At 44.7% G+C, this 27,854-nt stretch overlaps 1 protein-coding gene across 2 annotated transcripts in view; it reads right to left on the bottom strand.

Moving 5' to 3' along the window:
- Nucleotides 1-370: 370 nt before the first annotated feature.
- NUP210 (nucleoporin 210) overlaps nucleotides 371-27,854 on the bottom strand; it is a 49,708-nt gene continuing 22,224 nt past the window's right edge. For both annotated transcript variants that reach the window (XM_066195750.1, XM_066195751.1), the window contains 25 exons: nucleotides 26,535-26,708; nucleotides 25,347-25,539; nucleotides 24,975-25,081; nucleotides 22,759-22,863; nucleotides 22,530-22,631; nucleotides 19,766-19,894; nucleotides 18,980-19,107; nucleotides 18,287-18,422; nucleotides 17,923-17,985; nucleotides 16,792-16,971; nucleotides 15,331-15,411; nucleotides 14,973-15,104; nucleotides 14,618-14,776; nucleotides 14,034-14,125; nucleotides 13,216-13,390; nucleotides 9,589-9,755; nucleotides 8,411-8,628; nucleotides 7,778-7,914; nucleotides 6,938-7,061; nucleotides 5,895-6,041; nucleotides 4,005-4,255; nucleotides 2,652-2,871; nucleotides 2,422-2,517; nucleotides 2,210-2,293; nucleotides 371-1,786 (listed from right to left, as the gene is read on the bottom strand). In XM_066195750.1, the coding sequence (XP_066051847.1) occupies nucleotides 1,686-1,786; nucleotides 2,210-2,293; nucleotides 2,422-2,517; nucleotides 2,652-2,871; nucleotides 4,005-4,255; nucleotides 5,895-6,041; nucleotides 6,938-7,061; nucleotides 7,778-7,914; nucleotides 8,411-8,628; nucleotides 9,589-9,755; nucleotides 13,216-13,390; nucleotides 14,034-14,125; nucleotides 14,618-14,776; nucleotides 14,973-15,104; nucleotides 15,331-15,411; nucleotides 16,792-16,971; nucleotides 17,923-17,985; nucleotides 18,287-18,422; nucleotides 18,980-19,107; nucleotides 19,766-19,894; nucleotides 22,530-22,631; nucleotides 22,759-22,863; nucleotides 24,975-25,081; nucleotides 25,347-25,539; nucleotides 26,535-26,708 (3,501 nt within the window). In that variant the 3' untranslated portion in view covers nucleotides 371-1,685. The remainder of the gene's footprint in view (nucleotides 1,787-2,209; nucleotides 2,294-2,421; nucleotides 2,518-2,651; nucleotides 2,872-4,004; nucleotides 4,256-5,894; nucleotides 6,042-6,937; nucleotides 7,062-7,777; nucleotides 7,915-8,410; nucleotides 8,629-9,588; nucleotides 9,756-13,215; nucleotides 13,391-14,033; nucleotides 14,126-14,617; nucleotides 14,777-14,972; nucleotides 15,105-15,330; nucleotides 15,412-16,791; nucleotides 16,972-17,922; nucleotides 17,986-18,286; nucleotides 18,423-18,979; nucleotides 19,108-19,765; nucleotides 19,895-22,529; nucleotides 22,632-22,758; nucleotides 22,864-24,974; nucleotides 25,082-25,346; nucleotides 25,540-26,534; nucleotides 26,709-27,854) is intronic.

Genomic DNA, 27,854 nt, shown 5'->3' with positions numbered 1-27,854 from the left:
CACAGCCCTTCGGTTTCCTGCTGAATGGAAGGGGAAAAAAGATCACATCTTTCCTTTAAAACCCTAATGAACAAAATGGGAAGTTTGAACAAACCTAGAAAATTAAGAGTCATCACTGTAAATGCTTCTACAGCCATCACTGATTTCGGTGGATATTGAAGATGCTCAGTGAAAACTGGGAGAAATCCCTGACAACAAATAGTAGTCGAAAAATTCTCCAAGTATTTAAAACCATTACATTGTCAACAAAAGTGAAAATTAAGATTGGAAAATCCTGACTGAAGACACTGAGGGGCTGTGAGAAGTTCAAACATTTGCCCAGTGCTAAATTCTAAACAGCCAAACCACAGAAAATTCATCAACAGCAAAATAAGGGAGACTTGACAAGCTTTATTAAATAATACAGATTCAAATAACACATTCCAGTGCTAGATTCTGAACAGCCAAACCACAAGAACATTCAAAATAAATGAGTCTTAAAAAGCTTTAATACAGATTCAAATGATTATCTACATCCAAACTGACCTTTTTAAGTAGTACTAGCACTTAAGGCACAATTTCTCCAAAACTAGGCAGTAAGTTAAACAAGACTCAGTAAAATTACATGTAACAATCTTTTTGTTTTTAACACTGAGTGAAACCAAAACTCTACACCATGCACTGGGTCAGCATTCCATTCATCTGTTTGCCTGCATAGTTCTGCACACAAAGTATTTTGCATGAATTATTTTGTTATTTCACTTTCCTTATGGTCCTTAGGAAAGTTTAGCCAGCCAGAATATTATTCACAGTTAAAACTGGGATGCTTGTTTATATGTAAACAAAAGCCTGACCTGATAGCTGCAAAACTCTGCTTACAAATCAAAGTAATTCTTCTTTTGAGGATGTGATTATATCCTCAAAAGAAAGGATTCCTACCAGAAGAAAGGTCCACTTAGAAGGCACATTGCTTTCACATTCCCAGTTCAGAAAAGTGCTTACAGTACCAAGGAATACTGCAGTTGTACCTAAAGGAAGCCACACTAAGTTCTGGGGTTTTGTTGGTTTTTTTTTTTCCTTTTTTAGTCGTTGTAAAAAAAAACTTCCAGATTATTCACAGTTGTTCCAGCATTCCTCATGCTAAGCCAGCATATTGTGCTGATGAATCCCAGTGCAAGGCTAAAGATAAGAACACTTATCAGTGCAATACATTCCTGAGGTTTTGGAACGCAAAAGAAAAACTAGTTCTTCGAAATATACAATCCTTCACATTTTTGGCTCATATTTCATCTGTTTTTCTAATTTCCCTTTTTCTAAAAAAAGTTCATTAAAAAGAAATCTAATTTTTACAAAAAGTAAATAAAAAACTGTTATCACTCTAACTTAGATGTAACTCCTAGTTGCTTGAAGAGTGCAAGAAAGCCAGATTAGCATAAACACTGCTTTTTGTGAAGGCAGCAAAACAGATAAAACAAGCTTTTGAGAATTGAAACACTCACAGAAAAAAAAAACCAAACAAAAAAACCAAACAAAAAAACAACAACTCCAAGAGCCCTAAATATTTTTTAAAATAAATAAATTAAGGACTTAGTTGTGTTCCAGAGCAAACTTGAATTAGATGTCGACTGCTGAAGCTGCTGAGCTTGCTAAGGCACTGAGCTGAGTATCTGTTTTTATTTGCAGCAGGAGGAGGAACAGTGCTGCCCCTACTGAGAGGCATAACCCGTGCTCCTGAGCGTGGTCGACGGGCTGGACTGCCTGCTGGAGGCCTGGGAGCTGAAGGAATGTGCAGAGGACACCACGGAACCTGAAACAGGGCAAGGAGAAGACAACAGTCAGGCCCAGGGGTGCTGGGAGAAGGAGCCAACAAGGAACTGCTCTCGATCATCTGCTGGGCACTGGCAGTGAATCTGATGATCCATTCTAGGTGAAACCATCCCTTTACCTCTTGAAAAGGTACCCTGCAAGTTTGTGGGCCTTCCTGGTCAGGATTTTTTAAGTCTGAGGGGGGCACAGCACATTTTCCCTCAGCGAGTGACATTCACTTGAATTTGCCTCAGGCACCAGTGTTTACAGCCAGGCCTGCAGCTCACTGTAACTTACACAGATCTCTAAGAATGTAAATTATTTTTCATTGCTACTCTTGGTTACAGACCTTCCTACATTCAATTCCAGCACAATGGTCAGACTAATCAATTAATTCACTTCTAACTGGGTGACAGCTGCTTACTGTTAGGGGTGTGCAGAAGACTTGTCCTTGGGTGGAACACTGGCTGATTGTGCTGTCCATTCTGTGAGAAAAATGAATGGTAGGCTGCAAGACAGTTGAAAAAACAACCAAAATCAGTTCAGATGGCAATCATTCCTTTTCATCTTAGAGCTAACACATTGTAAGAAGCTATGGGAAAAAAAAAATACTTGTGCAACCTTTCCTTCTCTTACCTATGACCAGAACAGCTGTCCCTGCTAAGAGTGCAAAAAGCGTGAAGATCATCACCTGGTAAGACTCAACAAACTGCTGGAAGAGACTGGCTTCATCTGCAGAATTGATTAAGAGGAGGCAATATTTAGTTAAAAAAGCATCTTCTCCAATCTGCTGTAAGAGTTAACCTCATAAACATCAGAGAAGCTAAAAGTTTCTTCTGGCATACAGAGTGCAGGGCTAAACTTACATCTTATGGGTGCAGTGATCCTGTCAGTCAGGTAGATCACAGTCACGGGGATGGTGAGGGTCTGGTCTGTCATGGGGCTGGAGACAGTCAGAGTGGTGGACAGGGAGCCCTGGCTGGGAACCCTGGGGTCAGCCAGGCTCACCGTGTACACCACGTAACTGGGCACCCCGTAGGATTTCTCCTTCTCCAGCACCTTCACTGCTGGGGACTCGCATTTCACCTGCACAGGGAACATCCAAGCTGAAACACACTGCTGGGGACAGCACAGCACATCTCTGCCCTCCAGGCCAGGCGCCAGCAGCGGGTGACTGCACAGGAACACAGAGCAATTCACCCCTCCAGAGGAGTCAGGTGTGCCTTTACAGTGACACTGCCCATTGCCAAGGGTGCCCCCTCTCACCTGCCCTTTCCACAGGTCTGGGCTAACCCCATGGACCCTTACTGGGCTGTGGGAGCTTTGGGCAGTCAGTCACACACACATTTGGGCAAGACTGCCCCTGGCATAGGGGTCACACAGGCCAGGCTGCATGCCCAGGTGAGCCTGGCACACCTGGACTATCCCCAAAACCCCAGGGCCAGGCTGGATGGGCCCCTGGATGAGCAACCCAGTGAGTGAGTGAGTGGCATGCCATGGCAATGCACCGGAACAGGATGAGCTTTAGGGCCCCTGCCAACCCAAACCATTCTGGGATCCTGTGAACAGTGAAAACTGAAGAAGAACACATTCCAAAACAAGCATTTCCAAACCATCTCAGGAACAAATCTTGACACGGTAAAGATGGCAGGGAGTTTGTGACAGCTCAAAATACTTTCAGCTCTGCTGCTGTAGGAATGCATTTCCTACATCCCCAGCAGGTGTTTCCAAATAGGGAAGGAGTTTCAGTTTACCTCTAGACATTTTAGGAAGTTTACCTAGATTTTTCCATACTCTCCTGGCAGTAATTGCCTCAGGGCCAAGAGAAAAGCATCTATTGGATCTTGTCACTGTTCTTCAAACCCTGCATCTCTCTCCACTGGCTGCAGGCCAAACTGTCCCTCCTAAAACATTCAGTATTTAGGAAGGAGCACTAAGAAGTAAAAGGCTTTTTGGAGGGTTTTTAGCAGGGCGGCAGAGGTTCTTTCAGACACCTGTGCGCAGCTTTATCTTTTGTTTTCTGTAACATTTCTAATTTTGTTATTTTCCCTTTATTAAACCTTTTGCTTTACAAAACACCTCTGGAGAGCAGCCTGGCTAATTCATTTCAGCCACTTCTCTGCAAAGACTGGACCCTCAGAGATCAATACATTTTACACCTGGTTTATAAGACTCTGACCACGTGCTGACCCTGTATCACTTCCCGGGAACTCACTCACCTCCAGGCTATCGAGGATTTCACTGGCACCAAAGATTTTCAGGACAGAGCTGACGTCCTGGTTGCTGAGCAGCATCTTGGGCTGGTCGGCGTAGAACCAGCGGTCGAAGGGCACGTCGGTGCCCCGCTGCTCCCCGGGCACGGCGCTGCCCCGCAGCCCCGCCGCCACCCGCAGCCTGGCCTTGCTCCTGCTCAGGTGCTTCAGCTGCTTCTCGCTCAGGATGTGCATCCTGATGGAGCACGTGTAGTGCCCTGCAGGAACAAAGACAGCCTGTCAGCTCTAGGTTGGTGCCTGAGATGGTTTGGTTTTCTGAAATTCTTTTCCCAGGGAATTTTCTGTAAACAAGAGACATGTTTTTGTAACAGTAGCTTTGTTTACATTCTTTCCCTAGGAGGGACTTCTTCTTGATGTCCCTCGGTCTGACCAATGTGATTGAAGAGGTTTGTCTTCTAGTCACCAATCAAACTGATCTGTGTAAAAAAGTATATAAGGGAGACACATCCCAAAAATAAAGAAATCATTTTCTGCCTTCTGAAGTCGGAGTCTGTGTTGTTTTGGTGTAAAGCAGTGTCAGTTAACCGCTCGCCTTGAAGGGTTCTTCTCCATGGGACATCTTCAGAGAGCAGCTAAAGAAGGTGGTAGAGCTCAAGCAGCGGCGTGATGGATTGGGACAGTGTGTCTGCTGAGTCAAACATCACAATCCCAGCACTACAGCTGCAGAATTATCCCTTGTCCCAAACTGAACATCATGAAAAAAGCACTGTGCTGGTAACTTCCAGTCACATTTTATTTTCATATGCCACCGAGACTCAGTTCCACTTTGAACGTAACATTTATGCTAATGCTGAAAGGCTTTACTGAAAACAAGACCGAACATCCTATTCCATATTCTTTTCAACTAATATTAAAATTTTAGCCAGCTACCATCACCATCATCAAGTCAGTGAAGATGTAGTTTATTTATAAAAGCTCCTTTAAAAGTTATATACTCACCGTGTTTCCAGTCTTATATGGGACCAATTAATTTGTTATTAGCAGCAAAGGTAGTAAAAACTTCCCAGAGAATGGAAGATAAAAAGCATCAGTAACAAGGAGAACTGGCCAGGTGCATGTTTTCCTCTTATTTTCTTCTCCTAGCTAAGTAACAGAGGGTAGAATGCAGGGTAGAATAGGGGTTCACACAATGGGTGCAGGGATGAATCCAACGGATATTTAATGTTCTTTACATGCAGTCCACGGTGGCTTGGTTCTGTTCTAAATCACATTATACTTTCAAAGCATTAACACATTTTGTAGACGTATACATTTTTAATTCAACCTCCACAGTGCCTGCCAATTCCCCCTTGCCTCTTTAAGGCCCAGTTCATGATGTTTTGGGGGTACATTCCACTTTTGGCATACTTGTCACCTGAGGGTTCCTTTGCTTCTTTGGATTCACTACAAAAACTCTGAAAAACATCAAGTGGGCTGCCACTGATTCCTGGCTTTCTCTGAAAACCAACACAAGATTTTGTCACAGGCAGCAAACCCACTGAAACAAGAAGCGTCCATGTGAACAATTCACTGAGGCCTGAGGTGTACACAGCAAAGCCCAGAGGCTTCAGAAGGAAAGAGAGGAGGTTGATTCTGGATGCTGAGAGGAAATCATTCCCTGGGAGGGTGGGCAGGCCCTGGCACAGGCTGCCCAGAGAAGCTGTGGCTGCCCCTGGATCCCTGGCAGCGCCCAAGGCCAGGTTGGATGGGGCTTGGAGCAGCCTGGGACAGTGGGAGGTGCCTCTGGATGGGATTTAAAGTCCCTCCAACCCCAACCCGTGATGCTGAGATTCTGTGGAGTCTGCTGGACCAAAGAGCTTGTGTTTGTCTGCAGCATGGCATCTTGTCACATCTTACCTGAAACTGCATCAAATCCAGGTTCTGCCACAAAAATATCCTGTGCTGGGAAGTCAAAGGCATCGCTGCTGAAATCCAGATGGCAACTGATGATGGACTGGGGTTGTAACTCAGCAATGGCTTCAGTCTGAGCACGTGAACACTCCCCTAGGGGGAAGGAAAAAAAAATGATCTCTAATTAATTACAAAATAAAATTGTAATTAATTAATTTGAATTCATTAAAAGCAAAATCACGGCTTGTAGTATTGGGTTCTTCTACCACCTTCTGAAATAGTTTTACAAGGTTATGAAGATCTTAAAACGGCTGGAAATCACAGACAGCTGTCCTTGCTCAGGACTAATCCCAGAGAGACAGCAATGAAAATTTTATATGTTGTGGGGTTTTCTTGACAGGAATAATTTATTTACAGGAAAGAATAAGCTGGAGAGAATTTTCTGCTCAGATGTCTCTTGAATAACTTATATGATCCTGCGAGCCTCGAGTTAGATTTTAGTATCTGGCAAGATGATTTTTTGGTAGGCTAATAATTTACATATGGCAAAATAAAATACTAGTTGGAAGAAGTGCTAATTGTTAATCTAGAAGCCAGAAAGATCTATAATCACACAAAATACATCTCATTAAATAGAGGACACAATATGATGCTTAATCTTTATATCGATTGTAACTGGTGATAAGCTCTGTAAAAGATTTAAGGATGGTAACTAAGTAAGAAAATGTAACAACTCCAAGAAGGCAACTGCAATTAAACACAGAAGCAAGTAGCTGATTGCCCATTAACTGTTGTTCATATGATCAAAAATGGTACTTCTATTGAAATCTACTGATTTTATTCGTTGTGAAATATGAATAGTGCCCCAGAACATCTTCCCAAATCTGTCCCATGGCTCCAGGAGCTCCTGGGACTCCAGAAAGGCATTTGGGGTTCCTGGGGATCTTGTTACCCTTAAACAACAAACAAAAACCCCGTAACACAAACCAAAGCATCATGGATCCATAAACACACAATAAACCATCAGCATAAATATTTGTTAATCGTACCTTTCAAATTTTTGTTTGTTTCCCCAATTGAAACTATGACTTTTGAGGCTGCCACTCCCTTCAAGCTTGTGTGCATGTCACTGACATGCATTGCTGTGGTCCTCTGAGGTGCAGTAATCAAGATCTGAAAAAAAGACGAAGCACATTGTTATCAAAAACTGTTTCAACAAATAAAAATTAAGGCAAAACCAGACTGGATTGGTTGTGAAAGACTCCACGAGGTGATGTTTTTCTTTGAAATCCCACATTTCTCCAGTATTCGAAACTGCCTTTCCAAGCAATTTAAGCTAGCAAAAACATTTTGTCTTCCTACCCAACCCCCAGAAGTTAATATGCATAAAGCTCTAAGTCTAAATTTAATTTAAAAAGAATGTCTAGTGCTTATGTTGGCTGATGCAGTGAATTGTGTCAACAGTACGATTGCATTGCAGATAAACAAAATAATTTAATGGAGTAGTTCTGATCAGTGATGCATGGCACAACACTGGAGCAAGTTCTTGCTGCCATCTCATCCTGCAGTGAAGCTTCATTGGTAACAGCAGCCATACTCAAATATTGGTTAGCACCTGGAAAAAAACCCTTAGCCAACAAAGGAATCAAAATGTACACTGTAAGAACAGCAGAGGTGAAAATTGTTAAGCTACATTTTCCTCCTTAGCACAGATGTTTAAAAAAATCATGGTGTTTTTGGACACATACCAAATACTTCTCAACCATGTGCCTTTCTAAAAGAACATTTCTGAATATTTGTAACAACAACAAAAAAATCCCATAGAATACAGTTTGATGAGGGCCCAGCTCAAACAAACCAGCGTGAGCAGGAAGGGAACAGTGCCTCACCTCTCTGTAGGTTTTCAGTACCCCAGGGATCTCATAGTAGACAGCGACCACCCCAGAGTCCCTGGCCAGGGCCACGCCAGTCTTGGAGTCCACGAGAAGTAGAGAACTTGAGGAGGTGCTCCACATGCCTGGCAGGCCTGGAAAACACCACAGGGGCACTGCTCAACATCCTGCTGCCAACTGCAGCATTTCCTGGGCACTCTGGGGTCTGTGAGTGTCACTGCCAGGCAGGACACAGGGCACACACCCCTCAGTGCCCAGAACCACTCTGGTGTCAGAGAGTGCTCAGGAACCACTCTGGTGTCTGTCAGTGCCACTGCCCAGCAGTTATTCTGACACGAGCCCATTAATACAAACACAGTGAGTGAAGGTAGCCCTGACTCTGCAGGAGCTCCACAGAAAGAATCCTTTCCAGCTAATGGGATAGAAATGTCTGAAGTGTGACGCTCAGGAATTCAATACAAGAGACATATTGCACGGTGCAATTCAAATTATTATTAAAACCTGCTTTTATCATTAACAAGAACAGTGACATTTGATGCTGAACAAACATGATAAATCATGCATTTAGTTTTGCTGAGAGTGAGGCAGAGCCACACTGGTGTCCCATGGAATAGCTGCCTAGCCACTCACCTTCCTGGGCTGTCAGCGAGGTCCTCAGGCACAGGACATCCCCCACCACCACGTCTGGGAGCTCTGGGAAGATGGCATGTTGGACAGGCAGTGGAATGTAGTCTGCAGTGCCCCTGTGCTCTGCATCCCACACCCTGAGCAGGGTCAGCCCCACGTTCACAGTCCTGACCACAAAGGTGTTGTTGGTGGCTCCCTTGGCGATCTGCACCAGGTCGTCTCTGCACACAAACAGAAGGGCTGCTGCATGAAGGCAGGCTTGGTTAAGGTCATCATCTCTAAAACAGGGGAGGTATCCAGCTCTTCAGATGGCTGACTGCTTATTTTCAGCAGCAGTCATTGGATGAAGTCCAGCAAAGTAAGGGAATCATAAAAGTCATTTAGGTGCCACCGAGGCAAATTGCAGTTCTCAGTTCACCAGTATGCTGAGGAAACACTGAGATCGTAATTATCCATGAAGACTACTGCTTAATTGTGAGATTGCAGAGCTTTAGAATGACATCATCTGCCTCTTTTCCCTTTCCTCAAGAGAGTTAGGAAGCCAAGAAATTTGAACACCAACAGGCAACTTCCCAGACATAACAATGCCATTGGATTGCCAGTTCTGGTATTTACCCAAATCCAGCAAGGTGCTCTGCAGGAAACAAGCCATGTTTCCGTGACAGCATTACTGGGATTTTACTGAAGATCACAGGAGGCTGCTTCACAACATCTATTCTGTGAGGTAGAGACCAAAAGGCCTTTTGAGGCTTGTCCCTGCTGTGGGAAGGCTGTACAAGCCTACCTGAGGAGGCAGCCCCTGATCCAGAATGTTCCCCACCTTACATAAGCCCTCAGGGAGCCAGTGGAACACAGCACTGGGAGAGGCAGATGCTGATGGATCAGTTGTTTCTCTGGGCCGCTGCTGCGTGCAGGGGGATGATTCAGAGTCACTCAGAGCAGAGCACAGCTCCTGCAGGCCCCACTGGGATCACACTTACCTGGGCAGCTTTCCATGGCCGGGGAGTATCGATTGCTAACTGGAACTCTTCTACCTGCCACTGCCTCTGAAGGCCACAGAGACAAAACCTTTGCTTTGCTAATCCCAGCCCAAGCTGTATCTGCACTTGGTATCTTTGGAACAATCTTTGTTCTCTACGTGTGTCTGGCCCTTTTTTGCCTCTCTGTGATCAGACACCCACCTGTTGGTGGCAAAGTTGAGCACAGCATTGTTCGAATGCAAAGTATCTCCAGAGTTATCGTGGAAATGGACTGTAAACGTCAGCGCCACACCCAGGGGCAGAGCCCCTTTGTTCTGGGTGAGCAGAACAGGCCACATGGAGATCCTGAGGTAGGAGATAGGGCAGACCTGGAAAAACATCAGCAGTGAAGGAAAGTTAAATTGCTTTTTATGATGCCCCTATAAAAATAATCTAAAAGAGTTCTTATGTAAATATGCAGAGCTGCCTTTATGAGCCATTTGCAATTAGCCATATGCCAGGACTAACACGTGAAGCTGTTATTATCAGTATCTCCTTTTCCCAGGTCGGAGGGGGCCTCTGACACTGTCTAGTCCAGCCCCCCACCAAGCTGGGGTACCCAGGGCCAGCTGGCCAGGACCATGTGCAGGCAGCTCTGGGGCATCTCCTCAGATGGAGACTCCACAGCCGCCTGCAATCTGTTCAACAGCAAAAAGTGCTGTCCTGTGTTCCTGTGTGCCCCCCCTTGCTCTGTCAGGGCTGAGAAAAGCCTGGCTCTGCCTGCTTTCAACCCTCCCAGCTGATATTTCTCAGCCCTTTATTTTTAGTACCACTGGGATCTGAAACATGCAGTCATCATGTAGAAACATACATCACACACAGACTTCAGAGAACACATTACTATCACTTCAAACTGTTATGACTCCCTGGATATGCAAGAGACAAGTGGCCCCTAGATCTCTCTCCTAATAATTCCTGAAATAAAAGGTGCAATTCATTGCCCAGCTATTAGAAGAGTAACTCCCAATGAACGCGTGAGTTTGGGGATGGAGTGGTCACTGCTGCCCAGCTCCCCTGCACCGGGTGAGAAAGCCAAGGTGTTCCAGGCAGAGCTGGCAGCTGACAAACCCGGAGGGGTCAGCAGCCTGAGCTTTGTTCCCTCAGTGCCTCTCCTCAGCCAAGACAGAAGTTGGGAACGGCTCCAAACTCCTTAGGAGAGTCTGCTCCTCTATATTAACCATATGTGCACACCCCCACATTTCTGCAGTAACACTCCAGCGAAGAAAGGTTTTCTGAAGACAAAGACCTGACAACCTATTCTTTTGGCTTTTAAATAGCATATTACTATTCTTGATTAACTTACAAGCAAAATTACCTAACAAAAATAACTGTATCTGCTCTTTTTGTTACAGCTGTTGGAAAATAAATAATGGATGGACAGAGGAAGAAAAAGCCCTCTAATATATTGAGAAAACTATTTTAAAAGAAAGCCTCAAGCTCATCTGGTAGAAAAATCTCTTTATTTTCCTGACCTAAGAGGCTCAGCTAAAACGTAAAACTCTGCAAACTGAAAATGTACATGTCAGAACTTAAAAAGGAAAGGACAAATTTGGCCTCAAGCAAAATACATCTTTGGTGAATCCAAAAAAAAGAAAAAATAGTGGCTATAGTATCAGTATATCCCACTGCCTGCTCCACAGGCTGGTTTCATCAGTTCAAATCTCCGTGCATACAGATCTCTGCCCAACAAGCTGTGGTTTCAAGCCAACAAAAGCCCCATTTCCCTGACAGATTATCAAGCTTGCTTTACTTTAAAATCTCAGCAACTGTCCCACAAGAGACAGCTGCTAAATTTAATATTGATGAAAACAGTCTTTTACTGTTAAAGCATCTCAGGTTTTAAAGTATGGGGTTTTTTTAATTCAAGAAGAAATAAAGTAAAATACTGAGTGCAGCAGGCCCAGGCAAGTGCTGAGCTCGGTCCCACGCTAAGATCACTGTCACTCCTTCTTCCCCCACCCTTCCTGGCTTATGTAAGAGTCCTTCTTTGAGCCAAGTTCAAGGTCTAAGTGTTAAGTGATGCTGCTGCAGCAGTTTGGTTCTTAATTGTGTACACTTATAAACAGACAACACAAAAACCTTCTGGAAGAAGGACAGAGTGAAGGAGAGAGCTTTGCCTGAGAATGACACAATAGATTCCAGTTCTGTCCCAGGTTTTCTGACGTGACCTCTGGCAAAACCTCTCAAGCTCTCTCAGCTCTTCAGCCCTAAAATGAACTGTGTTACCTCTGGGGTTAAAAATATCACTTCCATAAAGGCACCACAGTTGTAGTAAGTACAGGCAAACAAATGAGCCGTACGAGGTGCTGAACTGAGATGGGTCCTATCACAGAGAGCTCTGTATCACCATCCTGCCATATCCTGAGCACAGGACAACCTCACACAGGCGATGTGACTTCAGTCCCACTGGGTGCTGACTAAAAGGCGTTTGTGCCACCCCCAAAGGCATCAGATGTCTTTCCTTTGCCAAAGGGATAAAAACAAGGTCACGTGGAACAGAGTTGGAGAATTCACTGCCACCACCTGGCAGCAGGGGTGGCTTCAGTGACACTGGGCCCTGTTGAGGGTTAGGTTTGTTCCTTCTTTCTCTGAAGAATTTCTTCCCCATAAGTTACCAAGGAGACCAAGTGTTAGATACTTGAAAATACTTAACCAAAACAAAGAAGTAAACAAAGTTTGAAAAAGAAAATAACGCAGGTAAAAGACAGAGCTTGAGGCAGCTGCGGGCTGTTCTTTTTTCTGCATTCGGGAAAAGAGAACAGCTGGGCTGTTGCTGGCTAAAAAAGTTTCACTCTGGCCAAAGGGATCCAGTCCTGGGAAATCTACTGTCACCGGTTCAGCCTGAATCCTGAGTTTTCTCTGCCACCCGCAGGAGCTGGGCTGGCCCTGCCTCGCCTTTGGCTTCTTCGGTGCTGCTCCTCTTGCTGCAGGGTGACCCTGCACCCCCCGCGCTGCCGGGACACCCTGCCATCCCAGCTACCAGCCCAAGACTTTCCACTGTTTCAGCTTAGTGCTCTGAAGATTCTGCAAAAGCACCAAAACCAAACTGCCCTGGGTTTTGTAAAACAAACCCCTCAAAGTTCTTAATACTCTTTTCCTTTGTTATTAATGCTGTAGTTGTTCGCTGTTTTTTTTTGTTTGCTTTGTAATACATACTAGTAAAAAACTGCTATTCCTATTCCCAAATCTTTGCCTAAGAGCCTCTGATTGTAAATTTAGAATTAGAAAAAAAAAGAAGTAGTTTACACTCTCCATTCCAAAAAAACCTCCAGCTTTTACCTAGCAGATACCTGTCCTCCCAAACCAAGACAGGCCCCCATTTCTTGTTCCATTCTCCACCCAGGAGGACAGATCCACACCCTGTCCTACAGGCAGAGCAGCACATCATGGGAAATACCACAGTTCAAATTTTAAAAATCCACCGAGCCCCTTCATAGTGACTACAGGAGTTAAACCTAGAAATAAGTTAAAGCACACAATTGTACATCCTTCTCCTTTGGCTGGGGCAGAGGTAAAAAGGTGCTGACAGTAAAAAGGGATAGGAGGAAGGGGAGCAGTGGGTATCTCAAGGCTCATGCTGCCAGGTGCAGGAAGTTCTTGGCTCTGGGATTTTTTTAACAGAGATGCTGGGCATACACTCCCTGGCGTCCCAAGGTTCAAAGCTCAGAACTATTAATTCCTACACTGCTCATGTTTCAGAAGTGGAGTTCAAGAAGTGCAGCCAACAATCCCTGTTGCAGTAGCGAAGATGTACTTGAGGAAACTGCAAAGGAAGAGAGCTGACAGTACCTTAACAGCAGCTATGATGGTCTGGTTGATGCCAAACAGCTCTTGGGAAATCACCTCAATGGTTGATGATCCAATCACAGACCCAGAGAAAACGAATCCTCTCTCATCAATTGTCACAACAGGGACTTTGTCTGGTCCATCCAGGACACGGTAACTCAGGGAGGCCACTCGGTCCCTGAAGAAAAACAAAAGAAGCAGGGAACCCATTAAATGTGTAAAACCGTGTTTAGGGTCTATTCCAACACAAACCATTCTGTAAGTCTCTGAAACCAAGGGTTCCCTCCCCCTAAAATGTAAATGACTCTAAAGCTTTGCCCTCAGCGTGTGTCCTACTGTCTCTGTCTGCCCATTATTATGCTGGGAAAACTGTATTTCAAGTCTGATATGAGTCTAAAATGTCAGTCTTTGAAAACAGATTATGTAAAAATAATTTCTTGTTTGGAAATGACATTTTAATCTGAAAACCCAGCCATAACCTCCGCGTGAGAAACACACAGAATTATATTCCACAAAGTCTCAATCACCCATCAAAACCTCTACAGGAAGCAGGCAGCAGGATACTGCTTTAACTGGCTCAGCAGCTTGCAAAAAAAGGATCAGAAAGTTGCCAATATTGAACGAATTTCCCAGCTACAATCTAACACAAGATTTGACAAAGCCCGAGGGAGCAGGTAAGATACCATGAACCTGCAGATAAGTTGTGTATTAAATGGATGTACAGTGATCCTGAGGGACTGAAAAAGCTCCTTTAAATACAACTGCCTTGCAGTTTGGATAAAGGGGTGACACAAGGCACAGTGTGGAAACTGAGCACTGACCTGTTGGTCCGAAGTTTAATAAAGGAATTTGGTGACATTAAGATCTGCTCTGCTTCTGCCTCTGGAGAGACAAGACGAAGTTCTTCAAACACCTGGAAAGTAAGAGGCATTTTGGTCTACTGTTGTGTGCAGTCAGTCATTTAGGTTATTTATTTAATCTTCAAAACAAGCAAACAAAACCAAACAGAACTATAACTTTCTTTCTTCTCTCGTATAATATATAAGGTAAAACAAGACAACTGAGCATGAATATTTGAGAATGGCAGAGCCAGTATCTTCTACAAGTTATTCAGAAGAGCATTTATTTCCAGGGCTATGGCTAAACTAGAAAGGAGCATGAGAATGGAAGATTTCTCAAGGGAAAAGGTGTTGGGAGGCCCATATTCACCTGAGTTACCTCAGACTCCTCCTGCCCCCATGAACTGAATGAGCCCAAATGAGGAACTTTATACAAACAAGAGTAAGGGCTCAAAGAGAAACCAAAAAGCTGGAGCTACTCCTGCACTTCAAAGTCCTGACTTCAAATACAAACTTCAAGCCAGTTCTGAAGGAGATATTTAAACATGTGAATAAAATCATCCTACCTGAATTTGGATTTCATTAGACAGTTCTCTTGCCATGTTGTAGAACTGGTTGGCTGCAGCATCAAGGACCTTCACTACAACCTTCAGGCCTGTCCTTCCTTTTACTCTGCCATGAACATCCACTGCAAAGTTGTAGTTTGCGGGAAGCTGAAAAGCAGCCTTGGACAGGAGAAAGGGATTAAAGTTTGACTCATGGAAAGCCCAGACATTGGCACAGAGGAAATACCACAGCTGGTGCTGACAGCTGATCCTAGATTTTGAGGCAGAGGAGGCAGCAATATTCCCTGCACTGCCCTGATGTGGCTGTTTCTTTTTCCCAAGCTGCACACACATGCAGTACACACACACTCTTTACCTCACTGTGCCTTGTCCTGACATCCAGAGTGTCCCTCTTGGTGACAGACCAGTGGAACGTTAACCCTGGCACAGCATTGCCAAAGGAGAAAGGAGTCTGAGTGCTGGTGATGCCCATGACATGAACTGGCATCTGGAGAGAGAGAAACCAGCTTAGGTGATGCCAGCATGCAAACCAAACACCTGCCCACAGCAAAGAGAATTAAGCTTCAAATTCACTGATCAAGAGATGGGGTCTCTTTTGAAGAAAATGGTTCCTCCCAGAGCTGCAGTGCTGTCACCAGATGATGTGACAGGAATGGGCACAACCAGCAGTTCCAAAAGGCGAAGGTGACAGAAGCCAATCCCAAACAACTCACCTGAGTACCAACTTTCATTCGTGTAATGGGTGCCCGAATCCTCACAGCTGTCAGCTGCACCACCTCAACTTCCACCTTGTCCTGGCAGGGAGGGAGGGAGGACACTGTAAGCACTTGTCCAACAGAAACCACTGCTCTGGTTCCAGAGGGCCTGAAATCACTTTCAGGCTCTAAACCCACTATTTTACCATTATCTAATCACTGTTGCCACGTGATTTGCATGGCTTGTCAGAGAAAATACAGATGGACAAATTCAGCAGGGCTGTAAAAAACTAAAAAGGATTAACCTTTGGTTAACAGGCATTTGGAAATGCCCCCTAAATTGAAAAAACAAAATCTGCTCCAAATTACTGATGACACGAATGATGGAGCTGAGAGGTGTGAGACAGCAGTGGACAAGATCACAGGGGAAAACAGCAGAAGAGGGACGAAGAAACCTGGGAGGTAAAGGAAGACGTAGAGAGGAGTTAGAATGAAATGAGGATTGTAGAGCACGAAATGGGACACTGAGAATAAAAGGATGATGTGTAACTCTGATATCTCCTCTTCATGTATCCAGATAATTTTCCTGATAATTTTATTCCTGCTATATACTGGGGAGGAAAGGTCAGACCTGGACCTCACCAGGCTGCAGACTGACCTTCCAAGTTCACTTTGTCTCTTGTCACACCATTAGGGCAGACTGCTGCCCATGCACTAAAAAAGCAGAGATTTCTTGATATTTTATTTTTTTTTTAAATGACTTTGTGTCCTCTTGGGCTGTGCTGACACCTTTCAAGCCGCAGAGCTTTGTGGTTCACAGCAGCTGTGCTGCCCTGAGCTCAAAGGAGGAAGTCATAAGATCCTGCCCAAGTTCTGTTGCTCTGAGTCTCATGCAGGTCCCAGGGACTTGTGCTCCCTTGCAGGCCTGCCCACCTCCCTCCCACTCAGCTGCAGGAAAATCTAAGGACACAGATTCTGATGGAGTATCAGGGATTCACTGCTTGCACCTCACAGATGTGTTCAGACCACAACAAGGGATGACAGTGCTCTACACCAACTGCTGCAGCCTAGGAGACAACGTGGGGTTCTCGAGCAACAGCTGCCTCCTGGATGCTCCTGAGCTAAGAGGGAATGCAGACAGCCCTCTGCTGTGCTGGAAAGGCTTCTTTAGATGGGCTTTTCCAGATGCACTAAGCAAAGCTGAAGATACCAGAGCGATCATAATGGCTCCCTGGTTACCTGTGAGACTCTGGTTTAAGGCACAGCAGGGTTTACCCACCTGTTCAAAGTACCACCTGTGCCAATAGCTGTGTAAGTTCACAGGCCAGGGAGTAAAGAACTCGGAGTTTTCCCCTTCAGGAAAGCAGAGAAGTGCACGAGGTAACACTGCTCATGCAGAAAGACTCTGTGTCCCCTTTCAGAGCCAAAGCCACGAGTCAGAGAGCCTCTGCCAGCCCCCAAAAGCACCATAAACATTACCTGGGACACTGTCACAAGCTTCTCCGTTTCTGCATCAACAGCCTGCAGCACTCCTGTCACCACCCCACTGCCAATAGCCACCCCTCTGACCAGCCCAGAGCTGTTCACTGATGCAATGTGATGGTTGTCGATGGAGAAAATAATGTTGGAGAGAGGCTGGGGGCCTCCTTCAGCAGTGATCTGTCAGAAGAGCACACAGAACAGTTCATGAACCCTTCAGGTGGTTCTTCTGGTCACCATTACAGGGCACACCCTCCCTGCTCCGCACCACACTGACTCCAGTGCTGTCTGCACCTTCCCAGGGCAGCTCCAGGATTATTCCCCCTGCACACTGGTCCCTGCTGGATGTCAGCCTGGGAAATGCAGGAGCTGAGCACAGAATGGACCCTGTGCCTCACACAGTGTCACAGGCTGATGCTACCTCCACTCCAGAAAGTTTCAGAGAACTTGACCTCCCTTTCTCCTCAGCACCCTGGTGTAGGGCTCTGCTCTGTGCTTCAGTTTGTACAACAAGCCCACTATGCCTGATTTCATGGAGCTGACAGATTTACTCATGCTGTGCTGGTATTTAACACCAGAAAAGCTGACATTCCATTGCAAAAAGCAAGTACAAATCCTTTGAAGCAAGAACAAATCCTTTGACCCAGCAAGAGAGCAAAAAGGAAGCCGGCTCAGGAATGACTTCTTGTTCAGAGGAGTATTCATCACAGAAACACACAATGGGTTGGGTTGGAAGGGACCTCAAAGCTCATCTTGTTCCATGGGCAGGGACAGCTCCCACTGTCCCAGGCTGCTCCAAGCGCTGTCCAGCCTGGCCTTGGGCACTGCCAGGGATCCAGGGGCAGCCACAGCTGCTCTGGGCACCCTGTGCCAGGGTCTGCCCACCCTCCCAGGGAACAATTCCTGCCCAATATCCCATCCAGCCCTGCCCTGTGTCGTGTTTGAAGCCATTCCCTGTGCCCTGTAAGTCTAGGCCCTTGCCCAAAGTTCTTCCCCAACAATGCTGTCAGTCTATTCACTGTGAATGCAGATAAATGTCAAGTTGAATATCTACTGCTGAAAATTCAGTTATGAATATTCTTTTTACAGCAGAAATTACAAAATAAAGAAAATACTAAGAAGATGCCTCACCTGAATCATGGCCCCAATAATTAGGGTCACTTTCCTTGGCAGTAGTCTAAATGGGGGGAAGACCTAAAAACAGAAATATGAATACCTATGTTCAGGATCCTGCAATCAAATGAATTATGCCCCAAGACAGTACAAGTGTAAAACTGAGTCTTTAGTTGCTTAATGACAGTAAATTGAGCATGCAGAAATTTACCTCATTATCTGCAGTTAAACACCACTGAAATCTGACTGGCATTAGGTCAGCTTCCAGACAGAGTGAATTTTCTAGCAAATTGATTACTGTACTGTCACCATAATTTCTATATTCCTGTTCCATTGTAGCACAGACTTTATTCATGCATATATCTTATCTGCAGTTATTTACCTCAATCTGCTGTGGAGCAGAGTTGATTCTCTGTCCTCTTCTGTCAGCCACAGTTGCCATCAGACTCGTCTGCCCAACGGTCACCCCACGCACCAGGAAAGCTGCAGTGTGGTCATCCAGAGCCTCCCTCAGGGGGCTGCAAAGAAATCCATCAAGGAGACAGACTTTCTCTGAGTAAACCACAAATACCAAAGCAAAGGACTCATTTAGTGCCCAGCAGTTTGATCACAAGGCCATGACTATGGCTGAAGCAAACTAAAGGGAATTAGCACATTTTTACACATGAAGGCTCTTTGCAACCTGTGCTTTACTGTAACATTAAATACCTGAAATGAAAATGAAACAAGTGACAGACACAATGAGCGTGATAACATCAGATGTGCCTTCACACAGCACTCTTCACCTGACACTATTTGCCAAGTCACTGCTCCCAAGATGCACAAAGCTTCATCAGACATCACCCTGGAGGAATGCAGTCTCATTCATCAGCCAGCAACATTCAAGCTGTTAGTTCAGGCAACTTCCCTCACAAATAACGTTTTTTTTTACCTTTTAACAGATAATTAAGACTTCACAAAAATAAAATAAATAAAATCTCAGCCATTGTATATTACCGTGCCTCCAACCTAACACCTTTATTCATTTTTTGCTAATTCTTATTAGCAGATTAATTTCAAAAATCCATTAACTTACACAAGTGAGACAAGCTGAGATGCTGCCCTGAGACTGAGATCCATGACAGGGAAGTATTTTGCCAGAAAAGGTTTCTTTGAGTCATCCAGAACTCTGACATAAGCCTTCACTGTTTTACCAATCTCCACCTGAAACAGACACATCCAAGTTGTTCTGCATTCAAAGCACTCTTATTTATTAGCACAAACATTTTCATTTTATTTTGTATTACACTTGTAGTAGGGTAGTGGAGATAGAGCCCCAAGGTTAGATTAGCACTGATTTTAAAGACTAATCCCTGCCAGCTAGAGTTAGTGTCAGATGAAATGAATGAATCCTGCTCCTTCAGCTGGCAAGGGCATAATTAAAGCATCCAGAAGTATCAACACTTCTTTTGTTTGGGGTGCACCCAAGCTGGCAAGTGGAATGAGCTGGACTTTTTTCCTGTTCGGTTTTAAAACCTGACATATGGAAAATGACCTTGGGGCAAAACCTATTCCTAAAAGAATTGCTCACAGGGACTTTAAACAGGAGGAAATGTAAATGAACATGTCCATATAAATTATGGATTAACATTGCTGTGTAAATGCGAAAGTTGAGATTGCTGCCACACAGAATATGAACAGATACCTGATACTCTGAGACACTTATAACCTAAAGAAATAAATTTGGGAGGGAGAAACAGACACGCAGGGAGTTGTGTCTGTGTTGTAGCATCTTGTCCATGCCTGACGTGTGTGCTCAGGACCAGCACAGGGAGTCAGAGCAGGCTGGAGCAGCCCCTCACGCTGCTGCCGAGGCACTGACCTTGTCAACAACTCGCACATACAGCTCCTGGATATCAGATACATGAATTTCAGCTTCAGCTGGGGCAGCGAAAGCCAGACACAGGTCATGAATCATTACAGTCACTGATCCTGGGAGCAGAGGCTGCACCTGCAATGCCAAAAGAAAACTGCATTATAGCACTTCTTTTGTCTGCTGTTCACAGGATAAAATTTGAATCACTTTCAGGGCAGAAGCAGTTGTATGCAGGAATCTCCAAGCTTAGACACAGAGAATTCTTCCACCAAAATAAAAATCAAGCTGTAAAATGTATGTAAAAAGTATCATGCTACTGAGCTAGTGCAAACGGCCCCCAGGCACCAAGTGAATTAACAGCTCTTCATCTGGAACAGTCTGGCATCCTGTTATTCTGCTGCCATTGGGAGAAAAAACACACAAATAATTTAGAGCAACAAAACTTTTCTCAGCAGAGTGAAAACCAAAGTGATAAAGAAAAAAAAAAATCGAGGACAAAGATTACGCCTATGGAGCACTCGTATTGCTTCCTGTAAGATTTGTACTCTACTGATACTGCTTTTCATCTGAGCAGCCAAAACCTGCCGGTAGATCCTGGCAAGAAAGAGGAAAATCGACAGATCAGGTATTTCTTTAATACAACTATTATTCCATTAATTTTAGAGAAAGAGAATGTTACACTCCTTAATGGATAAAGAGAATTAAACAACAAAGAAAGAGACCTCCGGTCACAAACACAAGCCCTCAGAACTCAGCACCCACCCCAAAGTCCCCTCTCCCAAGGCCATGCACCCACACCTTGCTCACATCAGCTCTGCACTTCTGCAGCTCCCTGACCTTGTGCTCAGGACAATCCCAGCTGTTCTCCTCCCCTTGGCCAGGGCCAGCAGTGAAGCTGGGTGTCCTGTTCTGTGCTCTGAACAAGGGGACACGGCCAGGCCCCCCAGTGCAAAGGAGTTCAGTGAGCTCTCAGCACTGCCCGGCAGCACCACGGGAGTCAGCAGCACAGCACTGGGGAGAGCTGACATTTTGTTCTTTGAGGGCAACACTCCTGCCTCAGAATAGAAAGGGATGTGAAGTTTTAATAAAGGTCAGTTTCCAGAACAGCGGCAGTTCCCAGAGAGGATGGCTGATACAGGGGCTGGATGTGGCACAGGGAGGGAGCTGGAATGGAGCTGGAATGGAGCTCAGCTGGGCTGGCACACCAGAGGAAGGAAACAGGGGAAAGGGAAAACAGGGCCACTGCAACTTTTAAAACTCTTCCTGTCTCAGCCACCTCTGCTGTTCTCCTCTCCCATCAGGTGTCTAGTGGCTCTCAATATCCAGGGATATTTCACTGGTGACCCCTCTTCACTCCTCCCCTGCTACTACCCACACAGGCCCAGAGAAGATGCTGTGTCAAAACCAGAGGGAGAGAATTTCTCCTTGGCAGCCCCACTGAAAAGTCTGGGAATCACTGCTCCAGATAACCTGAATTCAGTTTCTCAGAAGAGTTCACTGCCAACTCATCCTCTGTCAACCTGGCTGCACTGGTACCTGCCCTGGCAGCAGCCTGACACAGCCTGCTGATTACCCAGCCCATTCTGCTGCTTCCATGGAAAAACCCAGGGCTGGGACTGGGATTTAACCCAAACACAGCACACAGGGCCAACCAACCTGCCAAATTTGTGTGGGGGGTTGCATTTTTAAAAAAATATGTTAAAAGTGGAGTTTTTTCCCCTTTAATCTGACAGGCAGTTAAATCTCTTCCTACACTTCACAAAGCCTATCTTGCTGTCACTGCTCCACTCCTGAATTCCTGACGAGAGCACTGAACTTATCTCGTGTACATCAGTTAAACCCATCAGGGAGACCTGACTAAAAAACTATTAAGAGTTTGAACAATGTACTATGTACAAAAAAAATCCTCATCTCCTCTACTTTTTTCTCATCTCTGTGCCAAGTTGGAAAAAGTATTCCCACCTCACACTTACAACAGGTAGAGACAATCAAAATGTTTCACAAATTCTTTTGATATTCTAATTTCCACCTTAGTTATCATTATTTCACAACTTTATCAGCATGACTTCTTGAAAGACAAATCTGTAAATTATAAATTCATAAAAATCACTCTTTAGAACAACTTGTTTCGTTTCCAGTTCTTGCCTAATGAAAGCAGCAATGCAAACAACACACAGTTTTATTGTTGTTCACTGCAGAATGCTCTTCATACCCTGGGCCTGATGAAGTCAAGCACACCTGCACTTTAGTGGCATCTTCTAGTGGAAAAGGGCATTAGAAACTCCATATGAAGATCAGAATAAACTCCCTAATAGATATTCATGCACAAAATCAGGATGCAATACTGTGATTAAAAAATACCCTGGATCAGCACTATAGGACAGAAGAATTTGAAGCTTTCAGAAGTACAGGTCCATGGCAAATACCCCAATTAATCTCATGTGCAGCTTCTGAAGAATTCTGGCACATTATTCTCCCTGGTGTGTGTGTGTGAAATCAGGAACACTTTACTGCAAAGCTGTAATGGGTGAAGCACTTGGAACTGCCTTTTATCTTATACAGAGAACACAAGTGCATCACAGCTGTAATGAAACAATTTCCCGTACCTAAAAGTGCCAGTGCAAAGATGCCCTGCCTGAAGCACAACTGCTATCCAAAAGCAGCTACTGCCTCTCTATCTACACCTGCTAGAAGATGCTCAGGAGTGCTCAAGCTGCAGAACCATAACCTGGTTGCCAAAAAGGTGCAAAACCAAAAATACTGCACTCACCAAAGCAATGCCTCGAGTCTCCTCATGTGTCACTCTTACAATATTTGGCGCGCTGGTATTAGTGAAAAAATATCCAGAACCTTGTTGGATGAAAAATTCTGCCTGCAAAACCAGAAAGGCATCCAGAATTAAGGTTGTATCCTTCTAGTAAAGCTGTCTCCTCACACATCTTCTGCAATGTGTGATGTTTTCCTCCCTGCAGTGGGAAAGGAGCAGAGCAACTCCTCACCTGGACGTCAGGGTGGTTGTAGATGGAGGCCCCAGTAGGGCTCACTTTCACATCTTCCACGAGCATCAGTTCAATGGTGGCAGGCCCTGGGAGCACAACTTCATGCTGCAAGGAACAATGTGTGCAGTTACAGCAAAGAGGCAGAACACTGGCAGGGTCGTGTGTGTGCAGGGAGAATGTTCACAGCAGCTAACCAAAGCTCAGAGCACAGGCTGAGGGTATGAGACGCCCACAAGACGCAGATGGCTCAGTCAATCCTCAGGGCAGGTCTGCTCTGCACCCCTGGCCAAGGCAGAGGACAAGGCCCTGCAGGATCAGTGAATGATGTGTGACAAGCACAGACAGGGTATGAACTCTGAGCCTCAGTTCATACAGAATGATAAGGCAACCACACAAAGTTTTCTACCTCTAACTCATCTTTCCGTGAGTCTTCTTGGCAGGCCACCAAGAGAAACTCTTCCTTAAATGTAAGTACGTGAACACTGGGCCAGATGCAGGTTTAATCACTCTCTCCTAACAACATTAGCTCAGAAAAGGAGAAAGGTTTCTAGAGGAAGTCACTGGTCTGTACCCATTTCACCTCATTAGTAGAATTATTTCCTCGATATAGAAAGGATGTCATCTTTCCCTAATGACATAATAGGGTGTTCCACTTAAACATGGAACAACAATCCCATCTACTAGATTTTTGTTTGCGGTTTTGGCTGCAAGAAAGGAGAATAGGTAGGTTTGAAAGCACAATAGAGCAGCCCATCGCTGATGGATTTGAAAAAAGCAGCCAAGTCACCTCATTTAAAAAAAACCAACACATGAGCCTACCAAGTGCAGCAGAACTGGCATCTGCAGCTACCAAATAGTCCCCCCAAATTTAAACACACAGAAGAGAACTTAAGAGAACTCCAGGGTTCTCTGAATTCAAGTAAAAGTTTAGAGCATTCACTTTTCTAATTATTTCTAAAAGTAAGAAAGAATATTGAATATTGGTCTAACAAAGCAGAACATCAAATGTCCAAATTACAACTCAATTTTTTTAAGAGAAGAAAAAAAAAAAAGAAACACAACCAAGTATCTCAAGTAGCTTTGCAGCAGAGTACTGTGTCTCTGCAGCAATTCTCACTAACTTGTAGTCAATTCTCCAGGGGAAATGCATCTACAGCACACTTCCCAACAGGAAACTTTCTGAAAAGTCAAGCGCCAAGTGGCAAAACAGATCACCTCTCAAAGAATTTCCTAAGCAGATGCCACACCTGGGCCATGCTGGGAGGAACCTGGCCCACAGGGTATTTCACATTACTGCTGCCCATCTGGTACCTGCTTTGAGTTAAATCCTGTAACCTCTCACTGCGTATTTTACTTTTTGCCTCAAGTCTGTTTTCAAGGTACTGCATATAGTCCAAACCCACTTAAATCTTGCTTCACAAGATTAAACAGAAATTCCAGTTAGGAAGCAGAATATTTTAAGAGTCAGTTATTGCACGTGCCAGGTTATTCCGCAGGCTGAAACCTGCCCTTATATTCATTTAAAAAAGTGACAAAAACAGAGAACTGCCATCTGTTTACACCTGTCCTCTCTGTCCATCATTACTACCTTTTGCTGGTTTTCTTCCCTAGGTTGAGTGTCTACAAACTAAATATTTCAGGGAGTGGCTAATGACTTTTAAAATGAGAGCCTGGGCTTATGGCTGGCACTGTACAACAGAGGAGGCTCTCAGGAAAATAAAAGAGAGCATTAGTCAGAGCCCAGACTAACATATGGTCCATATGAGGAATCAGTCAGCTTTTGCTTTGCTCGTGCAGAACTTTCCCACCCAGCTTTGCAGGGGCAATAATCCATTTGCTTTCCCCAGTGACAGCTGCACGAAGCACATGGCTGCTTTAGTGAAGGACACGCAGCAGAGATTCACCGATTCACTAAAAAACCAACAGAAACACTTCTCCGTAAAGCCCTTGCCCAGATGCGGGTTTAAAAAACCAGTTCTTTAAAAAACCTCCCAAGGATTTGAATAGATTTGATATGGATAGCAGCACCTAGTGCAGAAGAGAGCAGGAAAAACCATGAAGCAATATAAAACCACTGCTGTATGAACCTGACTCCACCACGGAGCTGCCTCATTTGTGCGTGGAGGAAATAAACCCATCCCAGAACACTGGGCATTAACCACAGGGAAATGCAGGGAAATAAATAAGGGGAATGCAAACCCCCCAAGTGCTGTTACCGGTGTCTGGGCTCTGGCTGCCCTCAGGTGGGGCTGCTGGAACCCAGTGGCAGTGGCAGAGATGGCAGCAGTCCCAAACTCACGGTCAACTACCACAGTCTGTAAGCCTAGAATGCAACAGAGATGAAAAATACACTTAGTTCCTCTAGCGTACATCACCAGACAAGAACTGTCCCTCTCAAGACAGGTTCTAGACATCGGACTTGGTTCCTTTTTTCTCCTCTCTTTAACAGCACACATTAAAAAAATGCACATTGATGTTAAGATGAAGTATGACTGCAGATTACAGTAATTTGTTTAATCAAGCTCATTACCAGAGAGATTTAATCCTGACCTTCAAACAATGAAACGCTCATTTCCACCCACTCATACCATTCATTTTCTTCTGACCAGTGCCCTCTTCCTTCAGAGTCAGCTCCATGGGCAGCTCGGGCTCAATACGAGCCATGGTCTGATTTGTGGATTCCCACACAACACTGAGAGAGCTGAAGTTGTCAAATTTCCTGCCTTGCTGGTCATAGGCAGCCAATTCCAGTATTGGATTGTGGTAATTGGACACAGGGACCTGGAAAAGAAGGAATATTTTGAACTGAGCAGATACAGGAGGATTATTTTAATCATTAAAGAAAATGTATGCTGAGTTCCATGAGGTTTGTTACAACGCCGATACATAAGGAAGGTTCATTAAAATGAGCCAGCAGTGCAAGGCATTAAAGTGTGCTCCAAGAGCCCTGAGATTATCTCAGCTGGTCAGAGGATGGTGATGGGTACACCAGGTGGGTTCAAGCCCTGTCTGGGCCACTTAGAGTTGGGCTCCATGATCCTTGTGGGTCCCTTCCAACTCAGAGAATTCTGTGCATCTCTGAACTCTACGGGGGTTTTCCTGGAGCAGGGGTTTGGGGTTCTTTTAGCCAGTGAATTACCTTAAAACAAACAAACAACAAAAAAAACCCCCAAATCAACAACAACAAAATTGAAGCACAGCTCAATGAAACTGCTTTTAGAATTCAAACAAATTATGACAAACACTGCTGTTTGTTTAAGCTCAAAATTCTGGTGTTGTTCTGGTGAAGTGCATTAGCAACAGCAGTGCACCAAGGCAGACTGACACATAATGGAGCCAGAAAAGCAGGTGAGCTCTGAGGTGGCTAATAATACGCAAAAATCTCCTTCTCCTCTTGTTATAACATAGAAGCTCTTTAAAATGATTCATCACCTGCATTTTTAGGGAAGAAGGATGACTTTTACATTTGCCTGGGAACATTAACACGACAAAACATGGTTTACTCAGCAGCCAACAAGTGACAATACTCATTAGGAATCAAAGCAGAATAGCAAAGCTCTTTATGTCTGATAATCTGCACATATCCACTGTCCATTTACTGCAGGACTCCCCCAAGCCTGCTCTGTGCAGGAGCTCCCAAGGGCACCAGTGTGGCCACAGCTCCAGTTACTGCTCCTCTTGCAGCAGCTCAGAAGCTTTATTTCACACATGGAGCTCCACACACTGATTTTGCAGCTGTAAGAACACCTTCTTCCCCTGTCACTTCCCAGGCTTACCACTTGCTTGTTCTGCTGGAGCAAAGGGCAGGAGAGATCAAGCTGAGGGCTGCCATAAATAGGAATCAAATTCAGCCGGGAAGGGACAGCACAGACAAACTTCACCACAGCAGGCTCCACCACTGGGAAAGGGTTGGTGACTGTGGGGCTGTTCCCAACTGTTAAGGTAATAACCTGAAAACAGCAAACGAGGAAAGAGTTGAGTTCAGGCATGTTTTATTTCCACAGGTCTCAGTTACACTGTGATATCAGAATGAAAAGCAAAAATACAGTTCTTGAGGATTTGCACACTATTAAGACACAGGAAGATGTAAAAGGGGGAGAATATTTCAAGAATAGTTCTTTATCATTATGAAACTAGTGTTCCTGGGAAGCCTTCCTAGGTGTTCATGTTCGTTACTACCAAAGTGGATTCAAACAACAAATCTCTTGTAACTGAACAAGGAAACAGCAGGTGTTCTTGCAGAGTGAGAATAGAACAGCCCAAAGGCAACATTTACAGTCACTTCAGTGTGTTTAAAAACATCTCATCTTTTATTTTACATTCCTTTTTTAGCCTTCAGCAAAATGAAGTGGATATAAGGCCAGAGAAGGCTGAGGCAGCTCTGGTCACCTGCCTCATCCCCTCATGCACTGGCGCTGGGCAGAGCCACGCAAGTGTGATGTGCTGGGGACAGTCAGCCTTGCACAGACCTGCACATCAACACCAAGGCCTGTTCCTTTTGAATCTGCAATCACAGAAACAGCTCCACTTTGCAAAGTGTCCACTGAGGAAATCAGTGGAACTTGGCAGCCCAACCAAAATGCTTAGGCCCTGCAGAATTGCAGGAGGAAAACATATCAAAGCTAAAAGCTCCATGGGCTGGGGAGGGTGAATAAAGCAGGAGAAATCTCTTCTGTATGTTGGAGAGAACAAAACCAGGTGGAGAATGAGCACAGCCATGCTCACCAGGGCTGCACAGAGAGCAGAGCAGTCAATTCCTGTGGCTGCCATTTGTTAGAATAAATAGAATTACACTGGAAGGTAACACAGTTAAGAAGAGCAGGTCAGACACACGAGTCAGCCTGCTCAGTAACCTTCTGCTCCGATCCTGTTCATGCAAACTCAACCTGCACTCATCAGGATGTTCAATGCATCCCACAACATAAGGCCCCCACGACTTGGGTTTATACTGCAATAAACCCACCATAAAAAGCTTTTTAACATAATGTTGTGAAATGCTCCCTCTAAAACCTGCACCACGATGCATAAACAATGTACTTACCCAAGTTCCTTACTGGCTCATTATAAAAACATCTTGCTACGTAACAGGCATATAT

This window comes from Chamaea fasciata, unplaced genomic scaffold (assembly GCF_029207755.1).
Source record: "Chamaea fasciata isolate MVZ Bird 193981 ecotype frontalis unplaced genomic scaffold, bChaFas1.0.hap1 SCAF_13, whole genome shotgun sequence".
Taxonomy (NCBI): Eukaryota; Metazoa; Chordata; class Aves; order Passeriformes; family Sylviidae; genus Chamaea; species Chamaea fasciata.
This window is presented reverse-complemented; position numbering and strand designations above follow the sequence as displayed.